Source organism: Hydra vulgaris, chromosome 03 (assembly GCF_038396675.1).
Source record: "Hydra vulgaris chromosome 03, alternate assembly HydraT2T_AEP".
In the NCBI taxonomy this organism is placed as follows: domain Eukaryota; kingdom Metazoa; phylum Cnidaria; class Hydrozoa; order Anthoathecata; family Hydridae; genus Hydra; species Hydra vulgaris.
Window position 1 is genome coordinate 12,296,150 of NC_088922.1, and position 27,645 is coordinate 12,323,794.

At 30.3% G+C, this 27,645-nt stretch overlaps 2 protein-coding genes across 3 annotated transcripts in view; both read left to right on the plus strand.

The window, feature by feature from the left end:
• The window catches only part of LOC100207492 (poly [ADP-ribose] polymerase tankyrase-2), a 67,632-nt gene extending 58,379 nt beyond the window's left edge, over nt 1-9,253 (plus strand). For both annotated transcript variants that reach the window (XM_065792365.1, XM_065792364.1), the window contains exons 27-30: nt 1,092-1,273; nt 8,209-8,335; nt 8,411-8,567; nt 8,659-9,253. In XM_065792365.1, the coding sequence (XP_065648437.1) occupies nt 1,092-1,273; nt 8,209-8,335; nt 8,411-8,567; nt 8,659-8,736 (544 nt within the window). In that variant the 3' untranslated portion in view covers nt 8,737-9,253. The remainder of the gene's footprint in view (nt 1-1,091; nt 1,274-8,208; nt 8,336-8,410; nt 8,568-8,658) is intronic.
• A 321-nt stretch (nt 9,254-9,574) lies between these two features.
• On the plus strand, nt 9,575-10,351 carry LOC100202924 (uncharacterized). The gene is made up of 3 exons (XM_065792366.1): nt 9,575-9,828; nt 9,911-10,017; nt 10,117-10,351. The coding sequence occupies exons 1-3, from the start codon at nt 9,617-9,619 to the stop codon at nt 10,344-10,346; spliced, it is 549 nt and encodes a 182-aa protein (XP_065648438.1). The 5' UTR covers nt 9,575-9,616; the 3' UTR covers nt 10,347-10,351.
• Nucleotides 10,352-27,645: the final 17,294 nt, after the last annotated feature.

Sequence of the window (27,645 nt, forward strand, 5' to 3'; positions counted from 1 at the left end):
AGGCTCTTCTCCATCTATGAATAACTGGTGTATTATTATTCTTTTTAAGATTCTCATAAGGTCTTGTTGCTATGTTTATTAATCATTCATCTTCACTTGTTCGTCCTTACTTTCTTCAATAGTACAGTTGGTCGCAATATAACTATTATTAATATAACTTATCACATTATTGTTTAACTCATTACTATCACTGAAATCACTGAAATTTATAATATAACCATTATTAGTATTAAAGTTTTTTAATAATATATGCGAAAGAGTATTAAATGTTATGTTTTTTGCATTTAAAGTTTTGAATAATGGTACTTAGTTGAAGCACATTTTAATTTTAAATTTGTGTAATGTCATTAAGTAATTCTTATTTCATCACATTGGTTTGACAATGTTCTAACTTAAACTTTTTATATTAGGAGAATTTAGAAAAAAACTTTTCTTTTTTTTTTAGCGTTAATTAAAATTATTTATATTATTATATTATACATATAAATATACATAAATAAATAAAAATAAGAATTATATAAATATTTTTATTTAGACATTTAAAAAAAAAAGATTTGTTTGCTATTCTCCTTATGTAAAAAAAAATCAGTTAGAACCTTTTTTTTTTTTTTTTTTATTAAAACAAATCATTTGTAAATGCAATTATTATTTACATACCAGAAATAGCAGTATGCAAATATTTATTTACATACCAGAAATAGCCTGCATTGCTTGACAATTTATATTCCAGAAATAACCTACATTGGTTGACATACCAGAAATAACTTAAATTGCTTGAAGTACCACAAACTGACATAAAAGATAAGCAAGTATAAGTAAAAAAGTTTTTAAATGGATAAAAAAAAACAAATATTACAAATAAAAATATTTGTAATATTTTATCTTTAGTTGTTTTTAATATGTCATTTTCAATATTTTGTTTTACGATACTTTTTTTACTACAGTATATAAGCCATGTTTTATTTGTATTTTATCTGCTTTTTTTCTAAATAGTCACAATTTTCAGTTTTTAAATAGTTATTAGTTGTTGTCGGTTTTAAAGTCTTTATTTTATCTTATAATTTTATACTAATACTTATACAATTTTTTAGGTATTCAAGCTTAAAAATTGAGCGTGTTATCAATAAAAAGCTTTGGGATAAATATTACTATCAAAGAAAGCAAGTGGCTGACGCCAATCACAACCATCCTAATGAGAGAATGCTTTTCCATGGATCACCTTTTGTTAATGCGATTGTACAGAAAGGGTTTGATGAACGGCATGCATATATCGGTAAGGTTTATTGAATTTAATATAAAAACTGTAAAAATATGTAAACTTTCAAAAGATCTCTAAGAATAATGGCAGATAAAACAGTCTATCCCAAATATTTTTGTGGAATAAAGTGTTTTTTCCATTTCATTAAAAAAAATTTTATCAAACATGTTTATATACCTTTCATTTCAATTAAAGGTATTCAAAAAAAAAACAGCGTATTTAAAACCACTGATATATATTTTTTTTTTAATATGCAAAAAAAAATAATAATAATGATATATACAATACTGTTGAGATTTAGCACCATGTTAAATCTTTTCAGACTAAACAAAAAAATTAAATATATAAAATACATAAATAAAATAAATAAAATATATAATTATCAAATTCAGTTTAAATCTGCTCAAAATTAATATATAACTACAATAATGCAATTTTATTAGTTTACTATCTTTATACTTAAATGATTATTTGCATATACCAAATTTATAGTTTGCAACAGATGATGCAATTTTGATTTGTGGTTTCCATTTTAAGTCAATTGAAATTAATATGCCTAGATCCTTTTCCAACTTAGTAGTAATTAATTCTTGCTTTATATAATTGTTAGCTATGAAATATTTATAATTTTTATTTTTGTTACCAATATGCATGATCTTACATTTTTCAAAATTAAATTGCTTTTTCCAGCTTGTTACCCATTTTTCTAATATAGCAATGTCATTTTGTAAAGCATGCGCATTTGTTTCATTGTTAACTTCAACTATTACTTTATAATCATCTGCATTTAACAACAATTGGTTTGTAAGTTGACTTGGAAGATCATTAATGTATATTAAAAATAAAATTAGACCAAGCACAGATCCTTGTGATACACCACTTAATATGTCCACCCATGACGATACACTCTCTCCAAATGCAACTCTTTGCTTTCTATCTGTTAAAAAAGAATTTATCTACTTCAATGACGTAGATGTAATGCCATATGCTTCTTAGTTTTAGTGCTTATCTCCTATATGAAACTTTGTCAAAAGCTTTTTTGAAATCAGTATAAAAGATATCAAATGATTTACTGTTTGCAACACCTGTCGTTTCTGTATCCATGTACTCTAGGAGATTAGTTATGCAACTTTTATCTTTTGTAAAACTATGCTGTTTAGAAAATAATAAATTGTTAGTCTTTAAATAATATAAGAGTTAATTAGATATTAAACCTTCTAAAGTATTACAAAGAATTGAAGTCAAGAAAACTGGCCTATAACATTCTGTTACAAATTTTCACTTTTGGTCTGTTCCTGGATTGAAAGTGTGTTTTCCTGACCTGTTAGGTCTAGAACAGAAAGGAAATTGCTGTAATTCCAGAAAAACTTTGCTTCTGTGACCAGGACAATGAAATATGGAAAATCGTGTGTTTTCGAGAAAATTATTGATTTTCTTTCAATACCAAGCTTCCTCCTATAATATTCCTGAACTGCTAAAATTGTTCAGATGTTTCTACAGTTCTCCTTAACACTCTAGAATGCTCAAGAAACTTCCAGAACTTTTAAAAAACTCTCAGAACTTTCTAGAATGTTATTGAACTTTCCAAAAGTAGCTGTACAAGTATAAAAGCACAGATTTTTCAAACCAAGGTTCCAATTTGTGTTATTGTAGACTGAAAGGACAACAATTAGTAGTTGAAGAACAATTATTAGTTTGATATGGCATCAACAGGCTGTTTGCATCCAGCTGATTCATTCTGCTACGTGTGCGGACAATTCATAAAGATAAGAGCAAAAAAGTATTCCATGGAAGCAAGTCGTATAATGTGCGAGACCTACAAGGCATATTTTTGCATACCGGTCAGGGACCAAGACAAATCTTGGGCACCGCATTTCACATGCAAATATTGCAAGAAAACACTTGAAGGTAAACTGAACAGTTGCTTCTCGCTTAGATGTGTTTTAATTTATTTTCATGAAATTTCAATGCTTTAGATCTAGTTCAATTCAAGGAGTTGTAATTTACAAAGTTTTGTCATAAGTCGTGTATTGTAGGCAAATACATTCCATCTTAAAATCTTTCCATGTTTCAAAATTTCCTGTCCTCAAATTATTATATATTATTATATGCTATGTTACAGGTTGGTACAAAGGAGAGAAGCGAGCCAAAAAGTTTGTTATCCCTGCAAATTCAATGAGAGTCGATGGATCACTTAAGCAATTGCTACTTCTGCATGGTAAACCCCAAAAAAATGGCCCTCAGTTCATTTATCCAGTCATACCTTCTTCCATTGCCCCAGTACCACACAGCCCCAATCTTCCTGTTCCGACTCCTCCTAGGCGGACTCAGCCATCTTTAGGAAACAGCATCAAGTCAGATACCGAGGCAGATACTGGAGTTATGGGCTATGATTCCGCTGATAAAGTTGGGAAAAAAAGCCGTTCTTCCCTAACCAGAAAGACATGAACCATTTAATTAGGGACCTCAGACATGAAATTGAATGCTGAGCTTCTGATATCCAGGCTTAAACAGTGGAACTTGGTTAATGATAGTGTACAAGTCAGATCAGAAGAAGCAGCATCAAAGATTCTCCAACTTCTTCCATCAGCATGAAGGGATGTGCTTCTGCAATGATGTTGCCAGTCTATTCCATGCTATAGGTGTTGCATGTAATCCAACTGAATAGCGCCTATTAATAGACAGTTCATCCCAGAGCCTCAAAGCCATGTTGCTTCACAATGGAAATAACTATCCATCTCTCCTGATGGCCCACTCTGTGCATATCAAAGATGACTAGACTGTGTCAAAATGTTGCTGAATGCATTAAAGTATGACAACTATGGATGGGAGATCATTGGTGACTGTGATTGGGGCTGCATGAACATTTATACATGCTAAAGTACATTTTTTTCAAAATTTATGTTTGATTTTGTATATATATGCATTTATAAACAACATTAAGATCAACATGATCATCATCATCATTATCATGATCATCATGATCATCATAATCGTCATCATCATTATCATATTATTATCGCCATCATGATCATCATCATCATCATTAATGTCATCATCATCATCAGTAGCAGGCTTTACCCTTCCTCTTTTATGCTGTTTCTCTAATCATGGTCAATTCTCAAACAAGCTATCATCTCTACAATAAACCAAAATTCATTCTTGCTTGGCTTCTTATTCAACAAGTTGCATCCTTTTACTGTATCTGTCTCTATTTATTAAATACTGGCATAAATATATGCCAGAATTTAATAAATAGTAAATGTAAGTATAAAATTATAGTATATAAAGAATTATAAATTTATGTCTAGCCCCGCCTACCAACCCTTGCTAAATCTTTCAATTTTACCCAGGCTGGATTTCCAAAAAGTCTCATTTTTAGCCGGGCCCGGGGCCTTCGTCATTTACTAATCTCGACAAACTCAAAGAGAACATGAGCGCTTACTCCGAGTAGCAAGGTGAGCACTTTCATCAAGATATATTAGTCTATGAACATCATCACCAAGGATAGTATAACAAAAATATGATGGGGAACTGCATTTGGGGGCTACTTCCAGAGAGTGATTAACAGTACAATTGTAATTCTAGAAAATTTAAACATTTCTGAACCTTGTTGAGTGGTTTCTGACTGTGTTTGTCTATTCCTTGTGCATTTTTTATTTTTACCTGATCATAATGATGAAAATGAAAAAAAAAAATTTGTTTCCACAAAAAAACAAGTTTTCTTTATGCTGTTGTCATGTATGCACAGTTTGAGCTTAATGAAGTCATTTTTTCACCTACTTTAGACATAAGCAATTGAAATATAATACTTAGAAGTCAGGAACAAAAATAGTGCTACATAGTGCAATTTAAAACTTTATTTCTACTGCCATTTTTAAACAGCCGTGTTATGTTTGCTGTCTTCCAGCAAATAAGTACTACACCTTTGTAAATTGATTTGTTAAATAATAAAGTTAATGGATTAGAAAAAGCATTTACATATTCTTCTAAAACAAAAGGATGAATTCCATCTGGTCCAACCGATTTTCTTGGGTTTAAAGCATTTATCATATTAATAACTTCAGTTGATAAGAGGTAATAACTGTAGTGAATTTAAACACTTTTTTTCAAAGTTTGGTAAAATATTGTTGTTACCTTCTATAAATACTGATTGAAAATATTCATTCAAAGTATCAGCAATTTTGCTTTTTTAGCTATGTATTTTTTGTATTCTATTGTAGCTTTTTTAACTTTTTAATATACTTCTCTTTTTGCTATTTAATATACTTCTCTTTTTGCTTTATTATATCGGGATTTTTTGATATTATTTATCTATAAAGAGAATCTATTGATAGACAAGAGTTTATTTTTCTTTTTGATATCATTTATTATCTTTTTGTTAAGAAATTTTTTTCTGTGGTAACAATCAATTTTTACTAATGGAATAATTTTTTTACAAACTGTTTGGTAATGATAATTGAAAAGTTCATAAAAATCGTTTATATTTTTGTTCAAGAAAATAATATCCCAGTTTGTCAAGTCTATATAGTTTGATGTTAGTTATATGTTTACACGTTTCACTTATAATATATTGCCATGTTATTATGTGATGTCCTTGATTTCTGTTACCTAAAAGAGTACTATGTTGAATCCATTTAACTCATTTGGCATTATTTACTATTATCATGTCTAGTGTTTTTGTTTTATGACAAGTGGCTTTTCGAAATGTTGGATTTACAACACATTGGTTTTCTAAAAACATTCATCAACGCAATTTACAAATTTTTCAGCTTTAGCACCAACTGAAAATGATTTTTTAAAAAACCATTTAATTGTGTTGTAATTAAAATCACCTGTAGTTATGATATCTGTAAGGATCTTTTTTTCAATTAATTTTTTGGTATTATAATATTTTTAATTTTATCACTAGAAAGTTTATTTGAATTCGGCAGCTTGTAAATGCAACCTACTAAAATCTTTTTAATTCCAAAATTTAGACCAGGCTTGTTCTGTTTATAGTTGGCAGTTGGCTTCATATGAGTTGATTCGATTTTTCACATAAATTGCAACCCCTCCTCCAATTTTTTCATTTGTACAATCACAACTATACCTTAAGTTCATTAAACCAAGTTTCAGCAATGCAGATTAAATCTGAAAAATATGCCTTGATGGTGTAAGGCAATTTATCTATTTATTTATTTAAGGAAGTCGCATTAGTATAAAAACAATTTAAGTCAGATTTTAAGTCTGGTTTAAATTTATTTTTTGGTTTATGTATTTTGTTTTTAAATGGATATTTTTTTAACTCTTAACAGACTCGTGTAACAGATAACGTAAATAAATTTAATAGATTCTTTTATTTTGTTTGAGTTAAAATTTGTTAAAATTTGATGATGTCGTTATTCCGAATCTCATATCTATAATCTTTTATGTTTTTATTATCCAAGTCGTTATTAAGTCAGTTACATTCATCTAGTACTTTTTGGAAAAAATGTTGTTGAGTTAGATTTAAATCAAAGTTTATATAAACATTTTTTAAATAACTACTTTTGAAATAATTACTTTGCTGTTTAAATTACTGCAATGCAATCATCTTTGCTTTGAAGTTTGACTAATATTGGGCTAGGATTTTTATTATTTGTGTTTTTTTTTTTAAAAGATGAATCTTTGCAATATCTCCTCTAATTGACCTTTAAAACAGCCCCTTTATCATCCATTCTTTTTCATTAATGTTAACATTGTTTGATTCTGTTATGCCAAATATAGCAACATTTTTTTTTTTGTTTATATCATTTTGTTTAACAGTCATTGCACTAATAGCAGTAACTGCAAGAACGTTAGGTTTGTTTTCCCATTTTAAAAAGACTACTAATACTTTTTATTAGATTTTTTTTTTGATATTGTAAAAAAAATTTTCTAAATTCTTTTTCTTTGTTTTCGACTTCAACTAAACTTAATTTAATCTCTAAAATTTTAATCTTCTCCTGGTGTTCTTTGATAAGACCTTCTTGATGTTCTTTGATAAGATCTACTTGATGTTCTTTGATAATATCTTCTTGTTGTTCTTTGATAACATCTTCTTTATGTTCTTTGATAATATCTTCTTGATGTTCTTTGATTAGATCTTCTTGATGTATTTTTACATTAAGTTTTACATACTGCTACAGAACATAATGAAAAACTATTCGATTTTATTTGGACTATGTTCCATAAATACATTAATATTGTAAATATTTCTGAATGTTTTTGTTGTTTTAAATTTTGTTTAAATTGTTTGTAATATAATTTTAATTTTTCTTTTGTAAAGGATATCTAAAATGCTTAAATAAGCTTTCGCCCCCTTAATTTTACCCTTTGCTTAATTTGTGACCCTTAGCATTTTTTTCTCATTTTATAAGCGTTCTTTTCTATTCTTATAAAACAAATACTTATAAATACAATTTTTTTAAAGTGCATTTAAAATGCTTAAATTGGTTAAGATCCACTTAACTTAACTCTTTTATATTTATAACAATCAAAAAAAAAATTTTTAATTATGTCTAATGCTTAATGAAGCCATGTTTAATGGAGATATATATTAACACTCAAAGATACTGTTAATTGAACATGGTTAATTTTTATTTTTTTCAAAACCTTTGTTAAAGATAAAGATCAATGATAAATCTCATTTAAAAAAAAACCTATGTTCAATAAACAATGTATAAATAAAAACTGATGATTTATACAAATTGTTTAAAGGAAAAGTAAAGAACATTCGTATCTGAAAAAACTTAACTAATCATTTTTTTCTAAATTTCTAAAAAATATCATAAATACCTAAATTTATTTTAAAAACTTTTTTTTTTAAATGAAGTTTGAGTGCTAAATTCGATTAATGCTATCATTTTAATGATGTCATCATCTTAGTATTTGATTTTAACTTGCTTTTTATAATGATATAATATAAATTTTATTTAATTAAACTTTAGGTGGTATGTTTGGTGCTGGTATTTATTTTGCTGAGCATTCAAGTAAAAGCAATCAATATGTTTATGGAATCGGTGGAGGAAGTGGATGCCCAGTGCACAAAGATAGGTCTTGTTATGACTGTAAAAGGTAAAGTTTATTAGGTCTTCTATGGATTAATGCTGAAAGAGTTTTGTAATTTTAATCAAAATTGGCACATTTTAGACAAATCATTTTATGTCGTGTCACTCTTGGAAAGCCGTTTTTTCAAAATAGTGCTATGAAAATGGCACACGCCCCTCCAGGTCATCATTCTGTGATTGGGCGACCAAACTCGGGTGTATTATCATACCCTGAGTATGTTGTTTATCGAGGGGAGCAGGTATGAATATTTTTTAATCTGTTATGATCTCATATTTCATTTGTATTATTTGTATTCACTTAATGTTAACACACTTCTGTCTATTTTTCAGGCTTACCCAGAGTATTTAATTACCTACAAAATTGAACGACCGAATACATTGAGTTCCTGTCAATCGGCAGTAGATTAAGTAATCAATTCTAGTCAACAATTTAATCCGAACAATGAAAGAAATGTGTTATCGTAAATTTTTTCAGTTCTTGCGATGAAGTTTTGTTTACATTTAATTTGAACTAGTTTTATCGTATTCATTCTTTTTTGAATTGAATGTATTGTTAAGATGAGCTGTGGTGAATGGATGAAGTCTAATAATTTTTAATGAAATGTAAAGTTTCTAAATAAAATTATTCACATAAAGAACTTATTATAAAAAAAGGTTCACAAAACTATTAGTTTCGATGTTACGTTGGGTATATACGTTGGAACTAAACAAGTTATGACAATAAATGAACTAAGTATAATGATTTAATGAACATAGTAGATCTTTAATGATAATGAGTGTAATGGTTATATAATAATAAAAATGAAACTGATGAACAGATAAAATAGGGTGATGTATATATTAATTTAGTGCGTGTTTTTACGTGTTTACAAAAAACAATATTTTTATATTATTTTTGTCATGAATAAATATGAAAATTTGATGATTAGAGTTGTCATAAATTTTTTTAGTTAGTAATAATTTTAAACTGATTTATATACTTATATAATCTTAAGTAATAAAGTTAATACTTTTGCGTGATTTATTATAAAGTACTTGATTTTAATTCCGGGATTTTAGTTCTATAAGAATTATGTTGCCAGTATTTTTGTGTGTAAAATATTATTTGTTATATGTTTATAATGAAACAATATTACTTATAATTTAATTGTTAATTAAGAATAGTAATTAGAATTATTTTTATTAGAGGATTTAAAATTATAGGTTTAAGTTATTTATCATGATTTATAAATTTGCATATGTATTTAATTCAATATTTAATTAAATGTTTCAGCGTTAAAGATTTGAAATGGGTTCTAAAGGTCCGTTTAAAACTATATTCAAAATGAAACCAGAAGTAAACAGGAGTGTTTTCGAACGAGCTAAGGCTCTTAAAGTCCCTCATAAAAATCCACCCAACAATACATACGAGTTGCATTGGAAATTTGGGCGCTACGTATGCCAGTTAAAAAGACTCACGTTCAATTATTGTACATATAGCGGCAGCAGCAGAGGGCTAAGGTTAAGTTATATTCTTATTTATATATCTTTTTAAGCCTTTGAAAATTTTAAACGTTTTTGGGCATATATCATCCTTTTTTAGATATTTTATTGATTTTGAAGCAGAGAAGTTTGTAAAAGATAATCCACAAACATCAGTTTATTTTCAACAAAGAAATGGAAAAGATCCTCGCCTAGTTGCTAACTATAGTATGTTTTCCTGAATACAGTTTATTTCGGCCGTACTAAGTACTAAAAATATCATTTTAAAAACAGTTACGTTTACATAAATATTTTTTTGGTTTTTAGTGAACGGACAAGATCGCATTATATCTGTCCCCAACCATGATAGTATAGCAATATGGGATTGGCTTGAGCGATTAAAGAACGAAAGTGGTCGCCAGTGGAGAAGTGAGCGTCTTCATCAACCATGGTTAACTTCTACTCCTTCAATACAAGGAACATGGAACCCTTTTCTTCACAAACCACCTGTTAATATTAACCCAGAGTATTACATTCACCGAAATAAAAATTCGTAAAAAGTTAGTTTTACTTTTTCGAGAGTTTACCATTGTCTCTTAAAGGTGTCTTTCGCTAACTCTACCGCGCGTGCTCAATCAACTGTTCTTTAACAACTGACTGACTTAAAAATCAGGGTTACCATAAGTACTGTTTTACATAAAGTTTTAACTTAGTGTTCACATTTTGCTACTAAATAAATAGTGTGTGGAGTATTCGATTAATGTTTCTACTGAAAGATAAGAACAGAAAACAGCAAAACTTTTAAGTGAAATAATAGGTTATTTTTATGGTTTTTCTATATCTTTTGATTTGATTCTATCTGATAAGCTTCCTTAAAAGGTGTAGAAAGCAATAGAAAATCCACAACAAATATATTATACACATATTTATTACATACAAAAATACGTTGGTTAGTACATACATACATTAATGATATTTGTGAATTTTAATAATGTATGAATATATGAAATATGAACAGTATTGGACAAAACATTTGCAACCAACATCGAACAATGCTAAAAAGTGTTCCTAATTTTACATGTCTTAAAAACGAAACGAACTATACTACCACAGCAAACAGTTCAGGAATCTAGAGTCATAGCATGCCATGACATGAGCAATCAGCTGACAGGTGACAGCACACAGGAGGATTTCGTTGACAAGTGCCATTTTGCAGAGGACAAAACAAGTGCAACTTTTTTGGTTTGTTTCATTTTCTTAAGTCTGGTCCGTGTCAACGTCACGGAAGTTTTTTAATAATTAAAGAAAGTATCCAGGAGTTTCCAGAAGTATGCAGAAGCTTCCAGAAGAAGCATGAAGAATCTGGAAGTATCCAGAAACATTCAGAAGCATCGAAAAAAAGCATCTAGAATCTTCCAGAACAGGTTCACACAGGTTCATTTTACTATATATAAGACATGTAAATTGACATGTAATTCAGTTAGTATATGGAAGTCAATCAGTCAGTATTATCAAGACAGTTTATCAAAGTGTTTTATCGAAGAACATCAATACAAGAAGTGAAATACGACAAATGTTTAATTACATCAATACAGTCCGCATCCAACGAAGACGTTGTGTTCCACAGAGCATTATTGTATCATCACAAGGTAAATGTAACACGGTAAGCCTTGAGAAGCGTGATTATTTATTTTTATTATTTTTATGACTTCAAGTGCAAAAATGGCTCCCGACAGTCTTGGATTGGAACTAAGAAAGAAAATTATTGGCGATTACGTAAGTGGAATGTCACAAAAAAGTATTTGTGATAAATATCGCGTGAAAAAATGGACCGTATCAAGACTATGTTCCAAATATCATTCTAAGGGGAAGTTGGCAGCAGATAACAAAGGTGGAAGACCGCGTTCCACCAATTCTAGAGAGGATTCTATGATCGTCAGATCCGTCAAGAAGGATCCCTGGATATCATCAGTCGAGATACAAAAGCAATTAGAGCTGCCTGTATCGTACCGAACAATAAGACGACGTGCTGTTGAAGCCGGATTGTTTTCTCGACGCCCTGCAAAGAAACCGCTGATTTCACTAAAAAACCAGAAGAAAAGACTCCTGTTTGCTACATCTCATATTGACTGGAATGTGCAGAAATGGCAAACTGTCCTGTTCAGTGATGAGTTGAAGTTCAACATCATTGGGAGCGATGGCATTTGCCGTGTACGTCGACCGGCTGGAAAACGCCTCGATTTACGTTACTGCCATAAGACCGTGAAGCATGGCGGAGGCAATGTAATGGTTTGGGGGTGTTTTTCTGCTAACGGTCTAGGTCCAATACATTGAAACGATGGAATAATGGACCGTTTCATGTATAAAAATATCCTGAAAGATGTTATGTTACCTCATGCTGAATGGAATATGCCAATAAAATGGGTTTTTCATTAAGACAGCGATCCGAAACACACTGCAAAAGTAGTCAAGCAGTGGTTTCAAGACAACCACCTATCGGTGATGGATTGGCCGCCTCAATCTCCGGATCTCAACCCTATCGTAAACCTGTGGGAGATCGTCAACCGCAGAATTAATCGTGAAGGTGTTCGTAATAAGGATCAACTGTTTGAACAAATCCAAAAGGCCTGGACAGCGATTCCATAAAGTTTCATTGATCACCTGATCGAATCTATGCTTCGAAAATGCAAGGCTGTGATCGACAACAAAGGATTCGCCACGAAATATTGATAGCGAAATATAGCTTGGTCAACATTTTGTCGAGTTGCACTTGTTTTGTCCAGAAAGAAATCGTGTTAGGTCTAGGTTTGGCATATAATACGATGAATTCACAAAAGTTTATTTTTAAATGTATTACTTTACTAATAATAAATTTAAAAATCGGAGTGCTTATTTAAAATATGGAATTGATATGGTTTCCATTAAATTTTGTTGATTAAATTTTTTCTTATAAAACTGGTTTAATATATTAATTGCTATTTTCTAATGTTTTTTTTTTTTTATTTAACAGAGATTCATAAAGAATCTATCTAAAAAAAAGTGAATTTTTTCTTAAAAAGATTAAAACTTGAATATGGTAAAAACTGCAACCAACGGTCAATTTAGAGCCATTACAGCAAAGAATATATCTACAAAATACATTCCTCTCCTTTTTAAATTCATCAAGGAACAAGTTAAAAACATTTTCAATACAATCAAGTCAAATCTTGATGGAGTGGCCTTTACGTCCGACGTGTGGACCGCTGATCACACCAATTTGTCTTTCATGAGCCTTACACTCCACTATATAGATTCAAAGTTCCAATTAAAGCGCTTCTTGGTGGAAATGTCTTACTTCCCCAAACAACATACCGGCGACAATATTGCCATGAAGCTAAACAAATTTATCAACAAACTTGAACTTGATTTTGGAGTCAAGACCTGGATAACAGTCGACGGTGCAGTTAATGTCCAAGCAGGTGTTAGGAAATCAATTGGCGTTCAAAGTGCAATTTGGTGTGTTGATTTCTGTATAAATCTAATTGTCAGTGCTGCTGTCGATGATAAAAGATGTCCGAAGTGGTCAGTTTTCAACCACAAAATAAAAAGCTATGACTTTACTTAATGCTGCCAAACCTTAAATAACTCCAGAACGAAGTTAGTGCAGAGGTGCATCACAAAATGGAACTCTGACCTCTATCAAATGGAGTCTGTGATGGATCTTCTTCCGGCAATGCATTCTTTAAAGAATCCGAACCCTACTGTTACTGGAGGTTGTAAATTGACATCTTTTACGAACAGAAGATGAAGTGAAATCTATTCAATCTGTCATCCGGCTTCTGAGAGGCTTCTCAGAATTCTCTGAGAAAAGCAGCAGCGAAAAGAATGTTAGTATCTGTTCCGTTATTGATTGCCTATACAATATCCAAGGAAGATTAGCAAGGGAGATGATCAAGCCAAAAACCGAGGTGTCATCAAAGCTTACTCACTACTTGCTTCACTGAATATTGAATTCTCTACTGCTCATTTTTTAGATCCTAACAGCAAGGGTATGTACTCTGTGAATAAGGGAGAAAATTTGAAGTAGTCAAAACTGCAGTAAAGAAAGCTATGGAAGAACTGTCAAAAAAAGAAGTTTTGGCTAGCCAAAGCACTCCATCCCCTTCAATGTTGGATGATGAAGATGATAACAACTTTGATTTCACTGAACAACTGAAGAAAAAAGTGTTTGGTGCAGGTTACATAAATCCTGGAGGTGAAACAAGCACCAAGAAATCCATTACAGTTGAAACTGAGGGTTATTTGAATTCAAAAACGGTTCCAGAAAATACAAATGTACTGTAATTCTGGAAACAAAACCAGTATTTTTAACCAATAATGTCAAGGCTGGCCAGAAAAAACCTCTGTATACCCGCTGCATCATCAACATCTGAAAGAGTTTTCTCAATAGCAGGGAATCTATAAAGCTCTAGAAGGTTGATTTGTTGGTATATATGAAAGAAAACACTAAGCAACTCAGCAAAATTCAAGACATTGTGTGGCCAGGAAATGAATTTGGAAAATGATTAACTTTCAGTGTGATTTTGACTTTTTTTTATTTCTTAACATGAAAATCATTTTGTTTCATTGTATATTTGAATATTATAAATAAATAAAAATAAATCTTATTTTAAAAGCATTCTTTATTCTGAATCCGTATAAATCCGTAAAAATAATATCGGTTCGGATTCCAATTCGAAAAAAAATTTTCGAATTGCAATCCGATCTGAAAGTATCGAGTCGGATTGCAGTCCGAAAAAATTTTAACAAATTTTTTTCCGATAAATTATTTTCGGATTAAATCAATCCGTAAGTAATTTAAACCTTTCAGCTTAGATAGTTTAGTGCACAATCCGACAATCCGATAAACAGTAACGGATAGGCGGTCTTTAGTGAAATTGTTTACGACTTTCTATTGTATTACTTCCATGATTTAATAAAGTAAAAAATATCTAACAGATAAGAAAATTGAATATTTTGAGTTATCAGACCCTGATCGATTATAGAAATTCTACTTCATAGTTGACATGGCTTCTCGCTTGAATAAATTTATATTAAATGCTTAAAAAAATGGTAATAGGATAATTTTGTTTTTGGAAGAAACACTTTCATTTGAGCACAAGTTTTCTTAGTTTGCAAGAGACATCGGTACTTGTTAGTTATTAAAACTTCCAGCTCTAAGAGAATACATGCAAACTGCTGATAGTAGCCCTGGTGCCGAGTTTTCAAAAAAGCTGTTTAAAAAATAACTAGTTTACTGGTTTTACGAATTTATGAAATTTACAGACTTTTAGAATTTAGTAATTTTTTTAATTTGATGAGGAGTAATATAAAAAATGTTTTAAAAAAAATAAATTTATTACTTAGGTATATTTGAGCTTTATATAAACTTTCCATTTTTAGATATTTCAGCTCTTACATATATGTTGATTCCACGAGAGGATTTCATTTGTACAAATACCTTAAAATTTTGTAACTGAATCTGTTTTTAGTTCAATTAGGTCATTAAAGGTTTAAAATTTTTTTTAATAATTTTTTTTAAAGGAACAAATTCAAATTTGCTTTGTTAGTATTTAGAGTTAGTTTGTTAGGCGTAAACTATTTACATTTGTGTTTAACAGATTGTGGAAAAACATTTGTGTTTAACAAATTGTGAAATAACATTAGTGTTTAAATGATTGTCAAAAAACCAAAAGAACTCTTAAACCTTATTTTGTAATCAAATGAAAGATTCAAACGTAAAGGCTGCCGCCCAAGCAGCCGCTGAAGTTACGCTTGATATTTCATTTCCAAGTAACACTTTTAACAATAGCTACAAACATTCTGCTGGTAGCATGCTAAAAACCGTAACTTAATCTGCACTAAACACTTTATTAGCAATAAAACAAGTATCACTTAAGAATTAAACGGCTAGTCTTGATAAAACTTCGCCAACTACTGTTAAAATTTTTTAAAACTAAATTGGTCAAACTTATTCAAGAGTAAGTCCTCAAAAAACGTTAAACAACCTAATCAACTAGTTAGCTACGTTGTTCAAGACACTAGCGATAGGTCTGAGCATCTTTAAAATATCTTATCTAGAATAAATGTCAACTGTGACACCACTTCTGATTCGAAAGTTACAATGAGCTTCTTGGCATCAAATAATTTTAATACCAATTAAATCAAAAGTATCGATTGTCTTATTAACAAAAAATTCCTTATTGTACTGCTTGTTTTATGTTAAAATAACACCAATGCTGCAGAAGCATTACGTATCTATTATTGCTAATCTAACTCTTTATTTAAAGGTGTATTTGTTTGCGAAGATACGTCCGCTCAGCAAACACGGAATGAAAAACGCTTTTGTTACTATTTTTATAAAAAAAAAATCAAATCCAGCGAAACTGAAAAATCTTTGCTTCGCCACTACGATCTATTTTTCCAACTCAATCAATACTGAGCAAACCTCAAAGATTTATATTTAGTGCATTCCTATTAACGCCCAAAACAACGTTTCTACTCAAAATCAACATATGCCCATTATTATAAAAATCATCAGAAAATTTTTTTTTTTTTTATCTAAACCAACCCAACTTCGCTTGAAAATAAACTTAGAGAACTAAACTCAAGAATTAACTATGTTTCTGCTGATGTACTAATGTTTTATGAGACTTGGTTTCACCTTTCTTTTTCACTGACAATGTATAATTACATGGGACCTTCAGCCCTCGGAATTAGGGTCGGCATTCGGCAATGCGACCTAACTGCCAATCTAAAAGTGTTTGAGGTCGGCAAAGAATTGCCAACCTCATTTCTATGTTTTATGGTAAGACCTTTGTATTAAATTATTTTTGTCGACCTCTAAAAGATTGAGGTCGGTTTATTATTGTCAACCCCATTTTTCCTAAATTCCGAGGATTGCACTTTGCCATGTTTCAACGCGACAACGCAAAAGGTATTTTTACTGTCTATTTTAAAAAATGGAAAACCCCAAAGACCATTGACTCTAGCACTTACGCAAACTGGATCAGGCAATCTAGTTTTTGCAAGTGCAGGGGCTAATAGTCTTCACGGTTTCTCACTGCATTCGAGCGACAAGGTTTGTTAAATGTGTAGCTCAGAAAAGGTGCCTCAAGAAGTCCTTACAGTATTATCACAGAGCACCGCAGATGAGAATTTAATCAGAAGTTCACGCCTTCTTCCTAACCGATGTTGCAATACTTGCCCAGAGGTGGGGTTTGAATCACGGGTCCTTTGTTTCTGAGGCAAGTGCACTACCACTGCGCCACGGCTGCTCATATAAACACGCTTTATGTTATATATTGATAATAAATTATACAAATTATTTTATTATATATTGATAATAGATATACAAATACATTTATATATTGAGCAGCCGTGACGCAGTGATGTTTAGTGCGGGTTGCTTTAGATGCAAAAGATCCAGGGTTCGAAGCGAGCTCTGGGTAAAGTTTGCGCCATCGGCTAGGAAGGAGGCGTGGCCTACCTAGTTAAATGCTCTTCCCCAGTGCTTTTTTATACATCTAGTATTAATAATAATAATAATAACAACACCAACAACAGTTACAACAACAACAACAAGATTAATAAAAACAATCAGGTAATTAACCAGATTCTTTATTTTTTCTATACAAAAAAATTGTTTATAACTTTTTTTTATGCATTTTAAATATTATCATTAAAAAAATAACTTTTTGGAAAAAAAAAAATTTAAATAATGCTTAATTCAGGATCGGTTAAAAAAAATTGAATTCAAAAGTTCAACTCAGAATTGACTAAATATCAGTTTTTATTGGTCACTCTTAAAAGTGACCTATATAAACTAGTTTACTAAATAGATCTTATATAAACTTGTTTACTAAATAGATTTAGTAGAAAGCTTAGCTGTCTGGTATCAACTCGAGCAACATTGCTGAGTATTTCAAATTCAACAGAAAATTATCAAGTTGTTGTTTCTACATCATAGATGTCCTGTAAGGAGTCAAACTTTTTCAGAAGTATATTTTAAAATAACAATGTAAACCTTTTTGTAAATTTTAAACGCTTTTGTTGGTAATAAACTCAAGTTTTAATTTTTGGTTCTGCATTATATATTTGTTTTGACGCAAGCTATAAAAAAATCTTCTAATAAAGAAACTATAGTTCTTAAATGTTATGAACGCGTATAGCTACTAATCCACTTTAAATTTACAAGATATTATTAGCAAATAATTTTTTAAAAATGCTGGACACTTGGGAATAATTATACAATTTTTTTTATTTATTAACAAGGTAACTTTTTTATTTGAATCAACGATATATTAATCAATATACATTAGATGTCTAACTTCAATCCGAAAAGTGCAGTCGCTTTTGCCATAATTAAAAATGGGTTCCATAACAAAAACTATATTATATTTGCCTTTTTACAAATAGCGAATTAAGTTTGTAAACAAAAAAGCAACTTTACTTTATGCCCAATAAAATCATGCAAGTTAGACATTTATATATATATATATATATATATATATATATATATATATATATATATATATATATATATATATATATATATGCATTTTTTTTTCCTAACATCTTCGCTTCCACAAAGCTGCAAACAACCACTATTAGAGTTAGAAGTTACTGGAAGAGAAAAGATGAAGATTGCAGAGCAAGATAACGATTGACGGACGACTTAAAGGATTGCAAATTATATGAATCAAGAAAGCAAGATGAAGGAAGCGAATTCCAAACAACTGATGTTCGAAGAAAAAAACTAGAGGAATAAGAGTTTTTGGAGCATTTAGGGACAGTCACAGAAAAGGAATGAGACTTAATTAAATGACGAGTAACACGAGAACGAATTTTAGTAGATCGCACAAAAGACGGTAGCTCTTTAGAGCAGTACCCATTATAGTATTTGTAAAAAAGAGGAAAACAAGCAACATTACGACGATGTGATAATGGTTGGAGGTTGGCTGCAAGAGCAGGTCCAACTATGTTTACAATGCGCTTTTGCACCTTATCTCAAAGAGAAAGGGTATCATTAGAAGATCCGCCCCGAATATGGCAATATTATTCCATTCAAGGCCGGAGTTGAGATTTATAGAGATAGAGAATAGAAAACGGAGTAAGAAAGTGTCGAGCTCGATAAAGAGATGCAACCTTAGCAGAAGCTAATTTTGCAACGGATTTGATATACGATTTCCAAGAAAGATTGAAAGTAAGGGTTAATTCTAGAAGATGAAGGGTAGATGACACATCAAGTACATTACCGTTCATAAATATAGAAATCTAAATTGTTGTGATAGCGATACCTATCACAATAATTTAGATTTCTATATTTATGAACGGTAAAGTACATTACCGTTCATAAATAGAGAATGAACGGTAAAGTACATTACCGTTCATAAATATAGAAATCTAAATTATTGTGATAGCGATTGGCTGAAAAAAATCGAGTTTTATTTGAATTAAAGTTCACCGGCCAGTGTGAGCCCCATGCTGTAGCAAAAGTGAAATCCTTTTCAAATGCCCCCTCCAAACAATCAGAGGATGTTGGTTTCTTATATGACAAAAATAAATGGTAGTATCATCAGCGAACAATGTCACCTTAGATGTGAGAATATCTGGAAGATCGTTAATGTAAATTAAAAAGAGTATAGGACCAAGGATTGAACCTTGAGGAACCCCTGAAGTTACACAATATGAAAAAAAGTGCTGTTCATCGAGGACAACTTTTATCCTACAATTGGAAAGAAAGGATTCAATAATCTTAAAGATATTACCAGATACACCGTAAGAAGAAAGTTTATGGGGAAGGCCAGCATGCCAAACTTTATCAAAAGATTTAGAAATGTCAAGAGTAATGGCCTTAACCTCTCCACCTTTATCTATTGCACAATAAAACCTATTGATTATAACTGTAAGCAAATCAGCTGTAGAACAAGAAAATCAAAATCCATATTGATGGTCAGAAATTTATTAGATTCAAGATGAGAGAATAAGTGTTTGTTAATTAAAGATTCAAAAACCTTGCTTAGTTAGTCGAATCAAGTTGCTCTCCCAAGTTTTTGAGAATAGGAATAACAGAAGCCGCTTTTCAGCAGGCTAGAAAACAAGACTCTGATAAGCACTTGTTAAATATCTCCGAAAAACACTTCTGCAAAACTATAACAGGTATTTTATGCGGATCACAAGCTGTCGAAGAGTCTAAGCGGCAAATCACTTTAGATACAGAAGCTAGAATGATACGAATGTCAAGCAATGGATCAACCTGTTTGACGACTAACTCAGGTATAACGCAGTTTACCTGAGTTAGTCGTCAAAGTTTAGCTTTGTCTTTAGGTGAGGTGACAAAGTCTGCACCATACAAAAGAGGTGGAACAACAGATTTGCCCTTATTATTGATACTATTAAAGATTCTCCAGAAGTCACAAGAGCCTAATTTTTGTAATGAAATACAAAATTTTATAACCTGAGAATAGCAGGCTTTGGTGTTAGACAAAACCTTTTTACAATGGTTCCTAGCAGCAATAAGCAGATATCTGTTTTCTCGAGAATTGTTTTGCTGATAGATATGGAAGTATCGGTTTCGATTGGAAATTGCAGCAGCACAATGTGAGGAATACTATGGAGGAGAGTGAGACTTGACCTGGAATTGTCAAGAGGGAATAAAAGGTTCCATGCCAGCCTGAATCTACGAAGGTATGTAAGAAGCACATTTATCAGCAGGAAGACAAAAGATTTTTACCCATAGGTCATTACAAAGAAAATCACAGAAAGAGTCCCAGTCAGCTTTTAGGTAGTTATAAGAGATACGATGATAGGGGGATTCAGATGTTGAAGGAGAATGAGATAGTAATTTTAGAGAGATTAAATCATGATTAGATGCACCTAAGGGTAAATGTGGAGAAACTGAGCACTGACTATGATCAGAAACAAGACATAAGTCGAGTAGAGAAGGTAAATGATTCGGGTTGTCTGGAAAGCAAATTGGAAAGTTGACTATTTGAGTTAGGGATTGAAAAAGACAAAAAATGTGGGCTTTAAGTCCTGCAGAATCACTGACACTAGAGCCAAGTCATTCAGTGTGATGAGCATTAAAGTCACCACCAACAACAATAATGGCTGAAGGATAAAGAGGGCTTGATCAATTTGATAAGAAATAACATCGAAAAGAGTGCATTTTTAAGATGAAGGAGAGTAACATAGAATAAAGAGAAAGGCGATAGAGTGAAGTGGTGCTAAACGAAAACACATAAAAGAATAGTCCATGGATTCAAACCTAGTTTCACGACAAATGGGTGAATTCTTACGAATGTAAATTCTCAGGCCAAGCATGTGACAATCGGAGTCTTTACGAATTAAAAGAAGATAACCATCAACACTAAGTTCAGAAGATGAGACAGCTGAACTCAAATTAGTCTCACAAAGAGCAAGTACCCAGCAAAAATTAAGTAGTCAGACCGACAGTGGGCCGCTGTGAGCACTTATGTCGTGCCGACGTTGGCCGCCCGCTGTGTTGCCGCGTTGGCTTGTGTATTGTATTTACATCGGACCATTAGCACCAAGCTTCAGGCGGTTCAACAGCGGACTGACGGCAGAAAAATGCTAAATTTTTAACAGCGGTTCGTTGGCAGCAAGCCAATATTGGAGCGACAGCATTTTGATATAGAACCTTCTGTAATTTGCGCTTCAATTTCGAGGCATGAACCTTACTAATATAATTTTTGTACTTTTCTTTGAATTTAGACACTTATCTTTAGCAAATTTGTTTATTGTTTTTATTACATGACCTCATCCAAAACAATGCATGGATGATACAATTTAAACTTTTTCGAATTTATTAAATAACATTACTAGCTCAAACACTTATGGTAAATCAAATAGCCTACGCCCAGGCGTTTTTACCTAATACCCGTTTAATAAATATGAATTAAGAACAATCTAAAATAATAATAGAAATTAATTCAAGAATGAGATTTACAAGTACAAATTTACATATTACAATCGTAATAAAATTATTATCGGAAAAATTATGTATAATCTCAATAAATTACCGTTTAAAGTGCGTTTGGCGACTCTATTTTTAAAATCTTTTAATATATAAAGAAACATTTCACACTTCATTCGGATACTACATACAGTAGAGAAAAAATAACGTTAAACGAAAACCGCTTCGAGTAGCGGTCTGCAGACTTTTAATGTAGCCCTGAAAGAAGACATTGATATATTAATCGAAATATAGAAATCAGCCAGTTTAGAGATACTAGAATAAACATAATAAACTAATCTTTTCAGTCTTTAAAGACACCTTTTAAAGGGCTTATATCAAATAGCGAGTTGATAGCAAGTAACTCCACGGCATGGGTGTATCTACCTTCAACAAAATGTAAATAAAATCAATATAATGTTAACGTTAATGCCTAGTTTAAAAAAACAAAAGCGTAGTCAATCAAAAAGCTGTGAAAATATCTTTAAAAATACAATATAAAAGTAAAGTAATATACATATTATTTGACACCTGCATTTTTTAAAGTAAAACACCAGACCGTAATATCAAACTGTAATATCAAACATGTTATTTTTTCAAAAATGAAACTATCATTCCATATAAAACCCTCAAAATGACTGTTTCATTTATCTTAAAAAAACAGTTAAACTAGGATGGTTTAAATTACCTTAAAAAAAGACTACCTGGCTTACTGATTCTCTATTTTCCAATATGGTTGAGAACTTTAAATAAGATCAAGTATTTTTTTCAATGTAAAACTACTAAACCTATTTTCAAAATAAAATCTGCTAGCATATAATTGAAAGATAAATAGTATTTGAAAAAGTTACTTTAGTGCCTGGTTGCAATCCAAGCAGTTTTTTAACCACGGTGAACATAACCCTTGAGGTGACATAAGCGTAAATAAAATATGCATATTAGAATTAGAAAAAATCCACACCTGAAAATAGATAACCAGAAGCATAATATTAAATCACAAGCATACTTCAACATTCTAAGTTTTTTATAAGAAGGTTTACGAAAATAGTTTATTAAAGAAAAAAGACGAACTTGTAGCTAAATTTCCTTAGATTTCCTCTCATCTGCTTTAGAAGTTGAGCACCAAATTATTTATTTTTATTTCAAAAATTTAAGCATCATTACATAAGTTGTCATACATTCTTTTTATTTCATACAATTTAATTTTTAAATGGTTGATATCAGTAGACTAACTTTCCAGAACTTGAAGTATGCTGTATTTTTTATCATTACTACTAAAACAAAGCCAATTCATAATTACAAACATACGTACATAAAATCCCTACAGACCTTGTAAAAAAGAAAATGAATGTAAAAGTATCAGGGCTTCTTAAACAGGCATCAACGACTATTACATAACTTTAGAATAAAGTGCAGCTGCTTGAGATAACAACAACAAACTCAACAACAAAACTTCAAAACACTGAAACACCACATTCATCATATACCCAACATTCTGATCAATAACCTAATATTTATTAAACTAAATACTTTTCTACAAAAAGTTGCAGAAAAAAAAAAAGATTTTCTTTGAATAAATACTTTTTCTGTACTTTTTTAAACTAAAAAAAAAAAGATTATACTATAAAAAATTAGATATTTCAATGTTTATTGTAAAGAAGATCTTTTGAACTGATTAAAATTTCTTGATTTAATATACACTTAATGTAGACAGTTTCCTGTTTTTCTTTTTGCTGTTGTACTTTTCTTCACTAATTAGTACTGCAGGATTTTATTAAAAAGCTCCTAAGAATCAAAGCTAAATGCAAACATCAGGTTATATGAATTGGATGGACCAAAATAACAACTCAAACAAATGTCAAGCTCATAAAGAAAAAAATGAATCAACAAAACAGTTGCAAAGAATAGCTGTTAACTACTCAGCACAAAAAAAATGTATCTTCTAAGTAAAAAGATCAGATATGTGTTAAATATTATAAACCCTGCCAATATACCAAATTGAAGAATCATGGCCTGAGTCAGATATTGTTTGAAACCTTTCATAATTTAATTTAAAATCATTGCTATTTACATAGGGGCAAGACATACACACTCTCAGTATATTAATTCTGTGATGAAAACATTACCTAATTTATTTGTAAGATGCACATGAGCTAATTTCTTGCATTGTTTTGACCAAAAACTCTTTATCAAATGAAACAACTACAATAAAATAATACTTGCTATTATTTTATTGTAGTTGTTTTAGTACTACTATACTATTTAAATATATTTTGATATAATAGTATTATAATATCAATATATTTTAAAAATAGTTATACCCTGCCTTTTTTATTGAAAGCAACTATATATACAAAATAAACATTCTTGTAAAAAAGTAAAAAGTCAATGCTCTAAGATATTGTGTAAATTCTATTTATACTGTACATATAGGTAGACATTTTATATACTGTATTAATAATAATAACAATAATAATAATAATAATAATAATAATAATAATAATAATAATAATAACAATAATAGTAATAATAATAATAATATATATATACATATACATATACATATATATATATATATATATATATATATATATATATATATATATATATATATATATTATATATATATATATATTACACATCTCTGTAAATTATGGCGGGTCCTTCTTGAAATTAAAGGGTCCTTTAGATAATTTATTTATCTGGTGATGTTCAAAATTTGAAGTAGATCTGCTGTGCGCATATTGTTTTCAAGAGTCATCAAGCACACCAGGTATTTCGGTGAAATTAGGGATTTCTCGCATTTTATTCTTTTTTATTATCAAAAGTTTTGCTGATCACAGGATAATTTCTTAAAATTTGATTGGTTTAAAAAGCTTATTTTCTATGACGGTCTTTTGAGAAACATATCTATGTTAACTTTTGAGAAATACGAGTGCTTTAGTATTTGTTTGGATTTGATTTATTGGTAATCATTTTGATCTAAAGCTTACTGTTTTTCAATAAACTACAAGTTAAAATGTCAGCTATATATTTTTTATTTGTTTAAAATTAATTATGGACAGTTTTAGAATAACAAACTTAACATTTATAACATTTAGCAAAAAGATTATATTTTTTCAAAAAGTCTTTGAAAAAACTTTAGAATTTTATAAAATAAAGAACACCTTCAGATAATGAAAAATTCATTTTTCATTATCTAGAAAATAAATTTTTTTTTGAAAAATTTCAGAAAATCAGACAATGGCTTTTAATCTTTTATGTGGTTTATTTTTTTTTTCACATTTGTATAATCATTTTTAGGTATACAAAAGCTGTGTGCAATAGGTTTGTGCAATGGGAAAATTATTGACTGATCCTTGGATGACCAATTTTTATGTTACAGAAAGTCAAAGATTTTACTATTTTTTCTGGTGTTGAAGTGGTTAAAGCTGTTCGCAACATTCTTGTTGAGAGCCAGAAGAATGCTCTTTCTTTATTAAACCAAACAACAGACTTTTTTAGTGGTTGTATTAATGATCCGGTGTTTGATTCTATTGTTAACTTTTCTCCAAGGACTGATGAAATGAGAGACGTGTTAGCCTGATGTTTGAGTGCTGTTGTTAATGTCATTGACCGGCAATACCAGCAACTGTTTAACTTGAATACAACTGATAAACTTAAAGCCCAGATATCATAAGCACGACTTCACAATATTGATTCAGAAGAACTTATGGGTATGTTTAGTGCTGCAAAGCAAAAAGCTCCGAATGCTATGCTTTGTTTCTTATTAGCAAAACTGCGCGCATGCAAAAATAAAAGCACTGATTTCCTCTATGAAAAACTTATTGATGTTCGAATTAAGTTGGTAGTGGTATTATTGTAAAATTAGTAAAATTGGTACAACAAGTGGTAGTAAAATTAATGCGGTAGTGGTATTGTGGTAAAGCGCTCGCTTCATAAGCGAGATGTTCGGAGTTCGATCCCCACCACGTCCCTGGTAGTACCGCGCTCAACTTGTTTCTCCGCGCAGCGGCCTTGTTCAACGAGGTTCGTATTTCGGAGTTATAGAGTTGAGAGAGGGTTATAACCACTATTAAGTAGCCTCCTCATCTGTAGTGGCCTTCTTGGCCTTGAAGAGGTGAATAACAAAAAAAAAAAAAAAAAAAAAAAAGCACCCGCGGTGTAGTGGTTAGAGCTCTGGCTTCAGAACTGGAGGTCCATGGTAAGGAGCCGCCTCTGGCCATATATGCATGGCTGATAAAAAATGAGGCGTTAAATTTCTGGTTAAATGCTATTCTGTCGTAAGACCCTTGAGACTAAACAAAAAAAAAGCTTAAAAGTAGTTTTGTGTCAAGCATAAATGCCCCCTCCTAATATATATAACACTGACGCTCCTAATACACTACTCTTTTGTTGCTCTCTCTAAGAATCAAGACTATAGTTCTCTCTAAGACTATTGTTCTTTATAAGACTTATTTTTTTTCTGGTTTAAAAGCATTTACATGTTGTAAGGATTTAACCGAAAATATGAGTTTTCGTCTCAATATTTAAAAAACAAGGGGGGTGGGGGCAGGTAAATCTTCCCCCAGTTGCCCTCAATGAAATTTTGATATGTCTTCACTGTATCTCTGAAAATTTTTATTTGTTACCAATTTTTGTGTATTTAGATAAAAAATAACAAAAGGAGAGTTTAGCCTGTAAAAAATTCTAAAATCGGTCACGGTTTTCTCAAGTAATCTTTGTACTTAAATTTTGTCTTTCAAATGCTCTTAACTTTTTATAGAATCATCCAACTTTGATAAAATTTTCACCATTGTAATACTAATTAGAAGCTCTTTCTAAAGATATAACATTTTAGTATATAAACATTTTTAAATTTTTACACACACACACACACACACACACACACACACACACACACACACACACACACACACACACATATATATACACATATATATATACACACATATATATATATATATATATATATATATATATATATATATATATATATATATATATATATATATATAAATATAAATATATATATATATATATATATATATATATATATATATATATACAACGGGAACAAATAATATCTATATCTATATCTATATATATATATATATATATATATATATATATATATATATATATATATATATATATATATATATATATATATATATATATATATATTATTTGTTCCCAAGCTCCAATCATCGCAATTTTTTGCAAAGCATAATTATTTGACATAAGTATAAACATATAAATGTTTGGAGTTTGGCGCCCCTATATATATATATATATATATATATATATATATATATATATATATATATATATATATATATATATATATATATATATATATATATATATATATATATATATTAGGTACGTAGAATTACGCGTTTTACGGAACCGATATTTGTGCTAAAATTCTGTGCCGCGTTTTTTGAAGTTTGCTTTTCGCTATCGAGGGAGAAACGTATTTTGAGGATTTTTATTTAGAGTTACATATTAGTATAGATATTTTTTAAAAACTAGAGTAATTAAACTTTATAAATTTGTACCTTTTGATTACAATAAAAACTTTTTAAAGTAGATTTTTAAATGACAAAAACTTAGTTATACTTTGTGCATTCAGTAAATGTTGAAGAAATGCTTGTTTTTTTTGCAATACTATTCTCGATGTTAAGTTTACACAATTTCATTGCACCTGCCAAATTTCATTGATTTATTTCATGCAGCACATACTCTATTTTGTGCAGCACTTTTGGTACTTAAATTTTTATTTTCCGCTTTTATTTTGAGACATGGGGAGGGGGAGGGGCGGACGAAGAGGAACTTCAATCTGCTTTTAAAATTAT